At 46.1% G+C, this 12,869-nt stretch overlaps 1 protein-coding gene across 2 annotated transcripts; it reads left to right on the forward strand.

The window, feature by feature from the left end:
• The first annotated feature begins 2,019 nt into the window (after nucleotides 1-2,019).
• RPS14 (ribosomal protein S14) lies at nucleotides 2,020-7,964 on the forward strand. 2 transcript variants are annotated; one of them, XM_040440562.1, is made up of 5 exons: nucleotides 2,020-2,114; nucleotides 2,598-2,748; nucleotides 2,868-3,029; nucleotides 6,199-6,275; nucleotides 7,850-7,964. In XM_040440562.1, exons 2-5 carry the CDS (start codon nucleotides 2,600-2,602, stop codon nucleotides 7,915-7,917), a joined length of 456 nt encoding a protein of 151 aa, XP_040296496.1. In that variant the 5' UTR covers nucleotides 2,020-2,114; nucleotides 2,598-2,599; the 3' UTR covers nucleotides 7,918-7,964. The 2 variants fall into 2 exon arrangements, with proteins under 2 accessions (XP_040296496.1, XP_040296489.1); XM_040440555.1 differs by lacking the exon at nucleotides 7,850-7,964 and adding an exon at nucleotides 7,050-7,069 and having other exon boundaries at nucleotides 6,199-6,362.
• Nucleotides 7,965-12,869: the final 4,905 nt, after the last annotated feature.

Genomic DNA, 12,869 nt, shown 5'->3' on the forward strand with positions numbered 1-12,869 from the left:
GTCACCGCCACTGATGGGCGGGATTTAGCGCTGCCCTAGCCAGTAAAACGGCTAGGGCAGCGCTAAAGCCTGCCCATCAGAGCTGGTGACGTCACCGAACACACTGCCGGGCGGAAGCTTCTGCCCGGCAGTGTGTTATGATAAACAAAAGAGCCCATGCCCTGTGCGATTTAGCGCAAGGCAAGGGAGCGCATCGGAGCATGAGATGCTCCGATGCTAGCCTCAGGGGGGCTGCCTGGGTGAAAATAAGGGTATGTCCGGGTTCAGCTCTGAACCCGAACAACCCCTTTAATTCTGGGGGGCGCTAATGGTGGCATTACTATTACTGGGGGCACTAATGTGGGCATTATTAATTCTGGGGGCACTAATGGGGGCATTATTAATTCTGGGGGCACTAATGTGGGCATTATTAATTCTGGGTGCACTAATGAGGGCAATAATATTATTGGGAGCCACAGTATGATAGCGACTTAACACCCTGTGTTAAGCCATGCCTCCCAGACCCCTTTGGGGTGTGGCTTAACTTGGCCAGTATTTTTTTGGGGGAAAGGTGGCAACCCTTCTTGTATAGATAGGCATTGGGTGAAGTTAGAGACATGGATTAATGTAAAAAAAAAAAATTGCTGTGGCGTGCTACAAGCTCTGCTATTTTCTTTCCATGGGTTTTTAAAAGTTGGGGATATGGTTCTGGTATCTGTATCGATTTCAATGGTCTGTATTGCTTCAGGGGTCTGTGGTTTCTATTATTATAGAGTCCAGTCTGTGATTTTTCTTTTGTGATTCAAATTCCATAGATTTGGAGCATAGCGTATACAATAGGAGAAGCCTAAAGGCAAACATTTTGCAATATATGCCAATTTTTAGAATCTCCCTGGTGTCCCTACTGTAACTTTTCTAAGGCATGGTTTTGCAGTGGCTTCCTGCCAATGGACCTATAGTTATATCCAGTGTACGGCATAGGCACACAAGCTGTGCCCACACCATCTGCAGGATGTTGGAGGGGGGCACAACTAAATCCACAAAGGAAATAAAAGTTACGCCTCTCGGAATGCAATGACTGAAAAACGAACATGCTCTGTCCTTATGGTGTACACAGGTCTGATAGTTAAGGAGTTAATATATAAGATATGGCACATATTAAACCTTAAAGGGACACTGACAGGCCCAATAAGCATAATTAGCTATATATATGCATGCACAGGTCTTGTATTGTGTATTAAAAACATATAAGTCTAACCCCTGTCTTTCTGCCCAAGGGGCAGCGTTTCAGCTTCACTTCTGCCCAGCCAGCCGCGCCCCAACTGCCGTTTTGAAGCGCCGCCCAGCTCATTCGCTGGGAGGCTTCTGCTGTCCCCGACGTTCCGAGATCCTGCGCATGCCCAATAGAAAGCTATGGGCATCGGACTCACTTTCAGCGGGATCTCGGAACGTCGGGGACAGCAGAAGCCGCCCAGCGGTTGGGGCGCGGCTGGCTGGGCAGAAGTGAAGCTGAAACGCTGCCCCTTGGGCAGAAAGAAGACCGATTACATCAGGTTATAAAACATCAGTTTGCAGTGTTCATAAGGTGGACAGGAGGTTATACTTATATGTTTTTAATACACAATACAAGACCTGTGCATGTGTATATATATATATATATATATAGCTAATTATGCTTATTGGGCCTGTCAGTGTCCCTTTAAGACTCCAGTATCAAAACTGTCCAATCACAATCTAACTTCCATTCTCTGAACTGTACTAGAGAAATGAAATGCTCTGATTGGTCGCGGTGGGCAACAATTCCACGTTCTCAATAGTCAGACGAGAAGCCATTATTATGTTACTGAGCGTCCTCACGTGACTTACCCCAAATCGGCCATCTTTGTTCCTGGAAGACGATTCCCGCTTCGGTTCTGGCTTGTTTATAAAAAGTAAATCCATTCATCCACTGGATCTGGGAACATTACAGACATTAATATCATACTGCGACAGAAGAAAATATCCCGCTTTTCTGCAGTTTCTCTTGTGACCCCTGAGCGCATCGCCCAGAATCACTTCCGGTGGAGGGATTGACCTTTGCCCCCGCTGCCTTGCTTCCTTCCTTTCCTGTAGCGGCTCCACGAGAAGACGTAACAGTAAGTGCGGCCCTGGCACTGAAATCCAAATCAATCCTAAGTAACGATAACGGGACCGAGGGCATCGGCGGGTGCCAGGGATTAGGGGCGCCCTGCCCTCAGTGTTCTGGCGCTTATTGCGCGCCGGGGAGGCGGATGACTGGTAGAAGACGAGGTTGTAGATCTCTTGAGTAGTACTGGCGGAGCCCCCGCACTGCCGCCCTGTGGTATATCCCTCCGCGCGGAATAACACGGGGTGTAAACCAGCCTGCTGGTTATGGAGTAAAAGTACCTGCAGCCCTATGTAAAATCGTAACCCCGCGTTCTGTGGCAGATGACAGCCTCGGCTCCGCTCTAACCCCTAAAGGACCAGTTTGGTTACATGCTCAGCTCTGCTACATCCTGGTGTTTGTGTCGTAGTGCCCCGGTGTGTATGTACATAACTCTTTGTAGGGAAGCCCTCTCCCGGTTTATAATCTGCCATCTTGTGTGTTTTCCTCCTAGAAATGGCTCCACGTAAGGGTAAGGAAAAGAAGGAAGAGCAGGTGATCAGCCTGGGGCCACAAGTGGCTGAAGGGGAGAACGTGTTTGGAGTCTGCCACATCTTTGCCTCCTTCAACGACACCTTTGTACATGTGACCGATCTGTCTGGCAAGTAAGTGACTGGATGTAGGGTAAGGGCATGGTGCCATGTGTCAGGATGGGCATGGTGTCTCCACAGCCCTGTACAGTCGGGTCCTGGCAGTATATTGACTCCTGTTTCTCCTTCTGCAGGGAAACAATCTGCCGCGTGACCGGTGGCATGAAGGTGAAAGCCGACAGAGATGAGTCCTCTCCTTATGCTGCTATGTTGGCTGCTCAAGATGTCGCCCAGAGGTGCAAGGAACTTGGCATCACCGCTCTTCACATCAAGCTCCGTGCCACCGGTGGCAACAGGTAATGGTTAAGCGTCTACATCCCTGTGGGACACGGGGCTAAGACGATGTAGTGTGTAGCACATGGCTGCAGTACCAGTGTGTGATGAGGGTTTTACCCTGATTGCCACCTGTATTATGGATCTGTGCTGTAGTAGTCTCCCCCAAGACACTTCTTCTAGGGGGCATCTGGTCTAGGGGGTACCTTCAGAATGTGATGGGCATTGAACACTTGAACTGGAGTTGGCATGGTTTAGTTTTTTGCACAAGGTATTGAAGCAGGATTTTTATTTATTTTTTTGCCAACGTCAGAAGTGGGAAAGGGATTAAAAGTATGGTGGATCCACTTCTGGCTTTGGCTGAGAATCCTGCAGGCAGATCTGCCTCAGTCTTCTGCTGTTGAGGGGTGCACCTTCTTTGAGGAGTTAAGCCAGCCGGGGAAAGTTGCATGCAGATGGTTCAGTCTGGTTTTTTGGCAGTTGTGGGCATTGACCATCATCTCATTAGTGCAGTGTGAACCTGGGCTCCAGCAGTTGCAGGTTGGTACCTGTAGCCGAGCTCCTGCATAGTGTTTTTTTCTTTTTCTAATCCTAAGATTAGTGCACACCGCAGGTAAATGCTGGGAGATGGTCATTCCTGCTGTATCTGTTGGCAGTGGAATGTGTATTTTGTTTTATGTCCTTGCCTTCTATAAGTTCCTGGCGTGTTAATTTCTGTAGTTTGCAGCCATATTGCAGTCCCTCCTCCACCACAAACCTGTTATTGTGTGTTACCCCAGACCGGACCTTTTCCTGTGGGGCAGTGTATGAATGTGTAGGTCTTGTAGAACACGGTGCTCCAGACTCTTGTCTATGCAGGTTAGTAGTAGTGATATGTTGTTGGGTCATTCTGGAACAGACCGCTTCATATGGAGTTCTTCATCTCCCGTTGATGTGCCAGCATCTAACTGTGGTCTAGTTTTGGACAACCACTTCTGATATGCGGTTCTCAGACCCGCTCAATGTATGGGCCCTGGCTCTGATTTCCTTTGGGATTAGAACATTTCTTGCGGTGGTGCCATGTAATGGTGTGGGCTGGAGTTCTGACTTAGGCCGTGTTCGCCCATTAGGTCAGAGTGTAAGTGTGGTGGATTATGCTCCACTCACATGAGCCAGCAAAAGCCCATGGGCACCTTCAGAGACTTTTTTTTTCTTATTTACATGAATTTTCATCTTAAATTTAGGTTTTTGTAAAAAAAAAAAAGTTGCTTTGTTTTGCTTTTCCGGCTGCTGTGATGCCCAGTACATGTGACTAGTCCATCAGCTCATCTGGCTGCTCGATCTCCAGTCCCTCTCCTCTTCCGGGGTGAATTCGAACCACATTTATGTCCCAGTCTAAGGCTACTTTCACACTAGCGTTCAGAGAGGATCCGTCTGATGTTTCATCAGACGGATCCGCTCCGATAATGCAGACGTTTGCATCCGTTCAGAACGGATCCGTCTGCATTATAACTTAGAAAAATTTCTAAGTGTGAAAGTAGCCTGAACGGATCCGTCCAGACTTTACATTGAAAGTCAATGGGGGACGGATCCGCTTGAAGATTGAGCCATATAGTGTCATCTTCAAACGGATCCGTCCCCATTGACTTACATTGTAAGTCTGGACGGATCCGCTTGCCTCCGCACGGCCAGGCGGACACCCAAACGCTGCAAGCAGCGTTCAGGTGTCCGCTTGCTCAGCGGAGCGGAGGCTGAACGCCGCCAGACTGATGCATTCTGAGCGGATCCGCGTCCACTGAGAACGCATCAGGGCTGGACGGATGTGTTCGGGGCCGCTTGTGAGACCCTTCAAACGGAGCTCATGAGCGGACACCTGAACGCAGGTGTGAAAGTAGCCTTAGTTGAACTTTGATTGGGACATAAAAAAAATACATTCACCAGAGAGGAATGGGGATTGGTCATTTTAGGATTCACTGTGACTTCCGGTTTCAGAATATTGTTTGGCCAACAGTTATTAAATGTGTATGGGCACCTTTCCCTTAAAGGGGTTCTCTGGGTTACAGATATTGACTACCTATCCTCAAGATAGGTCAATAATATTGGGTCAGTCACCCCCATGGTTCAGCTGTATCTGGCAGCTATAGAGCTGGAAACTATATTGTGTGGTTTCTGTCCCCAGGGTACTGTAGCACATCTCCCATTCCCTTGATTTGCGCTTCATACACAGTATAGTTTCTGGTACTGCGGACAGCTGGTTGGTGGGGGTGTCGGACAACCTCTTTAACAATTGATGACCAGTCCTAGGATAGTTCTATCAATGTGAAATTAAGGCATTGGTCCTACACACTGATGGCACTGCTAAGACTACTTTCACACTAGTGGCACAGATCTCTGTCCTGCTTCTAGTGACCGTGTGCCCCGGACTGCCGCTCCATCCCCACTGACTATAATGGGGCGGAGGCACGGCGAGAGGCTGCCGGAATAAAACTCCGACATGTCCAAAATTTATTCCGGCAGCCTCTTGCCGTGCCTTTGCACCGCCCCCATTATAGTCAATAGGGACGGCACTGCAGTCTGGGGGCACACTATCACTAGCTGCAGGACGGATCTGGCAGGCTAATTCACTTCAATGGGAGCTGTGCTGTTGGACCCCTTCCCTCATATAGATAGGTGATAAATTAATTTTGTGGGACAATCTGTCAATACCGAATTGGTGGAGGACAGGTCTTGAGATAAAAATGTTCAAGCAGTGCATTGGTGTAAGGCGCGCTCGCCAATTGGATGTGTTATTGTAGCTTCGACACTGGAACTACACAGGTCTGTGCTGTTTGGAGCTGCTAACTGTATCACTGCTCCCATAGATGTGATTGCGGAAGCTTCATCCACCATCGAATGCATGGAGCTGTTTACTTCTGGTGCCAGAGCTACCCCCGAGACAGCTGATCAACAGGGTGTCGGGCCCCTGGTCAGATTATGATGGCCTTTTCTCAAGAGAGACGATCAGTATAAAGATCCTGGACAACCCCTTCACGTTCTTTAGATTTTAGCAGTAGTGCCCTTTGCAGCCAGTGCCCAGTCAGTATGGGTTTCCCCACTGCTATATTGGGGGTGTTGCCTGAAAAGCAATAAATGCCTGCTGTGCTTTAGTTGGTGGCATTATATTCATATGTCTATGACCACAGATTTATAGCTTGAAATGGTTTACTTTTTCAGGACCAAGACTCCTGGACCTGGTGCCCAGTCTGCCCTCAGAGCATTGGCTCGTTCTGGCATGAAAATTGGCCGCATTGGTAAGCACACCATTTTTATTTTATTATTGAAACATTGCATGTGGTTGAATTTACTGCATCTTTCCATAGGAGCCTTTCTTTTGTTAGGTTAATCCAGTGGTGCATCTTGGTTTTGTGCTGCCCTAGGCGAGACTAAACTCGGGCACCCCCCTAATATAAATTTGACCCATCCCTTCCTGTCAAGGCCAAACCCCTTTCTCTCTAAACCCCACCCCTCCCCTAAACGGTGCCATCCACAGATCCCCCCTCCCCTAAACGGTGCCATCCACAGATCCCCCTCCCCTAAACGGTTCCATCCACAGATCCCCCTCCCCGACGCTCACAGGAGTACATTTATAAACTAATCAGTAACTTTAATCATTGCTGATCTCTTTACTTGGATACCTTACTCTGTCTTAGCTCCGGTAACAGCAGGCAGTGGGAGGAGCAGGCGCTTGACATCAGTGAGTGAGCGCTGCCTGCCTGCTGTTACCGGAGCTAAGACAGAGTAAGGTATCCAAGTAAAGAGATCAGCAATGATTAAAGTTACTGATTAGTTTATAAATGTACTCCTGTGAGCGGCGTGGCCCTGTATATACTAAACCCCCAGTGTCCCAGTCACCATGGGAACACCGGGGGGTTAGAATATACCATCGGCTCTTCTGAGTATACCGGCATATAAGACGGATGGGACAAGGGGGACAAGGGGCAAACAAGGCATTTTGCTGCCCCATTGGTAAGTGCTGCCCTACCTAGGCAAATGCCTTGTTTGCCTCTTGATAGATACGCCACTGGGTTAATCGCTAATTATTCTGGGTTGAAGGGTATTTGGCAGTTTGTGCATTATTTAAACTGTTGACAAGTTTTGCTTGAAGAGGCACTCCCATCTAAAATGGAGTGCCCCTAAAGATAGTTTATATTTGTGGTGATCACTTTAAAGAGGACCTTTCATGGTTTTATATTTGAGATAAATACCTTTTACTTGTGGGGTACTTGCTGATGCTGCCACCCTTCCTGATTTAAAAAAAAAAAATATATATATATATATATATATATATATATATATATATATATATATATATATATATATATATAGCTCCTACGCCCCCCTGTATTTTTCGCACTCGGTATGCCAATACTGAGCATCGGTACAGGGAGGAGGAGACGCCAGGGTTTCTCAATGGGCGTCTCATTCTCCCTGGCTGTGCCACAATCCAATCGCAGCCAGTGAGAAGGAGAAGCCCATTGAGAGACCCTGGCGTCTCCTCCTCCCTATACCGATGTTCAGTATTGCTCTACTGAGCATGAAAAATAGTAGGGGGGCCTAGGAGCGATATTTTAAAAAAATCAGGCAGGGTGGCAGCATTAGCAGTACCCCGCAAGTAAAGGTATTTATCTCCATCAATATAAAGAAATGAAATGTCCTCTTTAAGGCCTATGTGCATTAATGGTCAATGCAAGCTCAGTTGGCATCCAGCCTATAGACCCTACTGTATCTCCATATGCTTCTGGGAGTTTTTGCAGAGCACTACTGACTGTACTACTACTGTTAATGTGTCTTCTAATTATGTATCCCTTTTTTTTTCTCTCTTCAGAGGACGTAACACCCATCCCTTCAGACAGCACCCGCAGAAAGGGTGGTCGCCGTGGTCGTCGTCTGTAGTTATCCAGCCTTGTCATTCAATTGTTAATAAAATTATCAGACCAAAACCAGCTCTTCTCACTGTCTATTTTAGTAAAATGTGTATTAACTTTACTGTAAGGACTCATGCACACAAACTTATTTTCTTTTCGTGTCCGTTCTGTTCTTTTGCGGTCTTTATGTGGAACCATTCATTTCAATGGATCTGCAAAAAACTGAAGTTACTGTGTCCGTTCCACAAAAAAATTAGAACATGTCCTGTTGTCCGCATCACAGACAATAGTACTGTTCTATTAGGGGCCAGCTGTTCCGTTCCGCAAAATACATACGGTTGTGTGCATGAGCCCTTATTCTGTAGCAATCACTACAGCACCTTGGAAACAGTCTGCATTAGACTGGGCATAAACGGAGCTGTGCATGAGCAGGGATTTATTGTGCCACAAGATGTGCCATACATTTCTGGCAGATCAGCTATATCCAGGCCAACGTATTCAGGTAGAGAATAGGTGGTCACATGTGTAGCAATCTCCATTTACACTTAATGACCCCCCCCTCCAAACAAAAAAATAATAATGCACCCAGGTAGAAATGTATGTTGCTATAAAGCTATGTCTCATATATGTAAATGATTGCAGGTATGGTCTGATTATTAAGAGTATACATGTTTTCCTGCTGCCCTATAAAAAAAAAAAAAGCCCTCAGGCTACTTTTGGATAGTGTACCTCTTGGTGAGAGCAAGACTGCTAGACATGCCTCTGTGATGCACTCGGACGCTTTGCCCAGTTGACGTAGTTTGAGGAATGGGTGTATCATTGGACTGAGGCAAGATGACTGTTTCAACAGTTTGACTACCATCTAAGATGTTTTGACGTAGCTGATACGAATTGCCTACCATCTAAGATAGTGATGCTCAACCTGTGAGCTTCCAGCTGTTGCAAATCTACAGCTCTCAGCATGCCCTAATGGTTGTAGGCTGTCCAGGCATACTGGTAGTTGTAGTTTTACAACAGCTGGAGGGCCACAGGTTGGGCTTCCCTGATCTAAGACATTCTGATGTAGCGGTTAGATGTTGGGAGCACTGGTTACATCAGGGCATGCATACACCGTAAATAGGTTCCAGATGACAGACAATTTGATCCACTGATAAGTTGAGCCAAGTGGGTTTGGACCGCTCTATCAGAACCAGATTTGTTCCTAAACTTCATTCATAATATGATGCCTGTAAAGTGCTGCGGAATATGTCAGCGCTATATAAGTGCATAAATAAATTATGCACTCCATACAACCTTACAATGTATGGGCTTTGCTGAGGCAATCTTATCCCCACCAGTAATGCGAAACTTGTTAGTTTCTGTGCACACATTAATGTTTCAAACGCTAAACTTCAGTTTGTGGCTTGCGTCATTGTCATTAACGAACCAGAGTTCGGATTTTAAACCATTAATGCATGCGCAGAAAGTAATTCTAACAACCCAGGTATGAGTATAGAGGCTTCATGGTGAGTGTCACACTGCCCCCTCTGCTGGTGAGATGGTCTGTTGCTGCCATCACAACACTCGGTCACCCTTTGTAAGGACATGAGGGCCACTAACAGCTCAGTGATATGTGCAGGACATCCAGCGACCACATGTGTTGCCTCTCCTGTCAGGGTTTCCAACTGGAATTTTCAGCAGGATAATTCCCATATACAAACAGGGTTTCCCAGGAATGTGTCTGCCAGATTACAACACATATTCCATCCTGAGTGTGCAGGATCTACATGCCCAGTTGTAACATCTGTGGACAAATGTGCCACAGAATGCCATACAGAACATGTATGACTCCATGTCCAACTGTATCATGACTAGAGGCGACCTAACATGGCACTAGAGCCGCCTTTCAATTGTACAGTTTTTATCAAACTTATCCTTTCTCTCTAATATTGTAATTACATACAAAATGGTACCCTTCCATTGAAGAAAGAAAAACCCACAGTGGTCACTGAAATAAGCTAATAATAAATACAAATTTACTGAAAATCTGAAATTGCTTTTGAATTGTGGTTCAACAGAATAATTTATTAAACTGGCCTGGTTAAAAATGATGGTACCAGGGGGGCGGAGCATGGTGCAGGACACTTGAGCTCTTCACCCCACTGCCCGGCTTACTAGCTAAAACAGTGATTTCACCTGCCAAACCATGGGCAAGGACCCGGAGAGTACCCCACAGGTCAAGAAATCCCAAGGGGATATGAATAAATACTTCCAGAAGAAGTTGTCTTTATCGGCAGAGCGCTGTAAAATGGCGCCTGCAGACTACAGTGAAGCGGCTCACGAGGAAGAAGACTCAGATTGCACGAGTTTGTGCACTCACTCTGAAGCGCATGGTGGGGAAGACCCGATGCCCATCACCAGATCCTTCCTGAAGCACATGTTGGTACAAGCCTTAACCCCAGTAATGAAGGAGCTGGCCGATATAAAGTCAGAGGTGGGGCACAGAGTGGAGGCTTTGGAAGAATCTCAAGCTGCAATAGTCCAGCATAGCAAAGTGATGCAATCTCAAGTGCAATCACTTCGCTCACAGATTAACAATGCCTACCTGTATCTTGAAGATCAAGAGAATCGGGGAAGGAGAAAAAATGTGAGGTTGAGGGGCATACCCGAATCAATTTCAGCTGAAGAGCTGACGGAGGCGGTCCGACGCATATTCGCCATGTTGCTGGGCCCGGATCGTGCAGCCACTATCTCGAAAGAAAGAGCCCAGAGGGCACTGAGACCGAAACCTCCGGCGGGAGATCCCCCCAGGGACACTGTCTGCGCATTGCTAATCTATTTGGACACTGCGGAAGTCCTAAAAGCAGCAAGAGATCGGGAAGAAATTCTGCTTGACGACCATAAGATTCTGCTATTCCAAGATTTGGCCGCAAGCACTCTGGCTAAGCTCAGAGCTCTTCGCCCGCTCACGTCGGAGCTGAGATCCAGGAAGCACCCCATTAGATGGCTGTTCCCTTTCGGTCTGAGCACTACCATCAACGGGAGACAGATCTATGTGAGACATCCTGATGATCTAGCCAAGATATGGGAAGCACTAGAAATTGCACCGATGGATATCACACCTTGGCTCCTGGTCGCAGACTCAGATGAACTTCCCCAGCTAACCATCCCTTCTCCATGGCATCAGGTGACAAAGTTCAAGTCTCCAAGGAAGAGAGCGGATCCAGCAGACTGAGGTTCCACACGTGAGACTCTTGTGAAAATGCTTTAACATCTTGCTTTTTAGGTCTGATTGGAGGGACTCAAAAGCACAGTTACTAGTTTTCAGATGTAATAAACGTAATGTTTGTGATTGCATCAATTTCCTATAGTAGGATTTAGACGTTTGTCCAGTTTATGGTTTACCGTTATTCTAATTACTGACTATATAATTGGCTTGGTCATTCTCTCTTAGAATTGTATAGATCTTTGAGGGTTCTGGTGAGGAACCTTGGGGGTAGATCGGGCAATGCAACCTCCGAGTCCGTATGAAGCTGTCTTGGCCCCTCTCCTGGGGCGATACCCCAGAGCCTTCAATACAGACCTGTATTAAATAGCCATAGGCAGGTTACATTTATCCTAAGCCGTAGTCGTGGTGCTCCGAATATGGCCTTGGCTCGCACCACTAAGTTACCACCCCCAACATTCTTTCCTCTTTATGTTGCCTCATTCATGTGCAGATGTGCGTCTCGGAGGTGTCTACACCTCTATTTTAGGTTGATACTTGTATATGTTTTACTTTTATTCTATAAGTCGGTTAGGATCTTTATATTATTGCTAGCCTCTAACATCAAACAACTCTCAAATGGCTAAGGTCACAGTAGTGACACTTAATGTGAACGGGATGAACATACCTTAAAAACGTAGTCAGATATATGCTTAGGAAGGAGAAAGCAGATATAGCTTTTCTTCAAGAAACTCACTTCAGGCATCTCCATGTACCCAGCTTGTTGAACAAACATTTCACTGATTGGCATCATGCTACATACTCATCAGCAGCGAGGGGAGTATCAATAGGGATAGGTAAAAATGTCCCTTTTGTGATGTCGGATAATCTAGTAGATCCAGAAGGAAGATACATGCTTATTGCTTATTAAGGGTAAGATCCTGAACTATGCGGTTACACTTGCCAACTTGTATGCTCCTAACACTAAGCAGGTTACGTGGTTGTCCCAGACATTAGATATCCTGAAATCTTTCACTGAAGGAACACTCATCATAGGCGGAGACTTCAACCTGGCCTTAGATTTTTCTAAGGACTCCACCTCCAAGTCTGTCTCCATATCTCCAAAACAAATTTGCAAGCTCCAAATAGGGTTAGCGGAACTGGGAGTATCTGATGTATGGAGAATTTTTAATCCAGGGGACAGGGATTATATACTTACCATTCCCGAGTCCATAAATCCTATCAACGGCTGGACTATTTATTCCTCTCAAATAATGCTCTCCCTTCGGTCACAAGCACCTCAATAGGCTCAATAACAGTATCAGACCATGCCCCAGTAGGTTTGCAAATGAGGCTTCAGAATATACCACCTAAAGCATGGTCTTGGAGGCTAAATAACACTCTAATCGAAGATGCGCTTAATAAGGAACATATAAAGAAGAGGATTTTGGAATACTTTAGAAATAATGATACCCCCAACCTATCCAGAACAATATTATGGGAAGCCCACAAGACAGTTATTAGGGGAGAAATGATTAGCCTAGGTACCAAGGTAAAAAGACAAAGAACAAAAAATGTATTCCCTTCTTCTACAGATCTCCACATTAGAAAAACAACATAAGTCTACTTTGTGAGCAGATACACAAAATACACTTAACCTTTTACACTCCCAATTGAAAGACACGTTAAATGTCAGCTAGGACCTTACAGTCACTGCGTTTTAAATATTACTCACATGGTGACAAAGGTTCTAAAATAATGTCCTCCCTTCTGAAAGCTCAGAGAAATAAAACCTT

Source organism: Bufo bufo, chromosome 1 (genome assembly GCF_905171765.1).
Source record: "Bufo bufo chromosome 1, aBufBuf1.1, whole genome shotgun sequence".
NCBI lineage: Eukaryota > Metazoa > Chordata > Amphibia > Anura > Bufonidae > Bufo > Bufo bufo.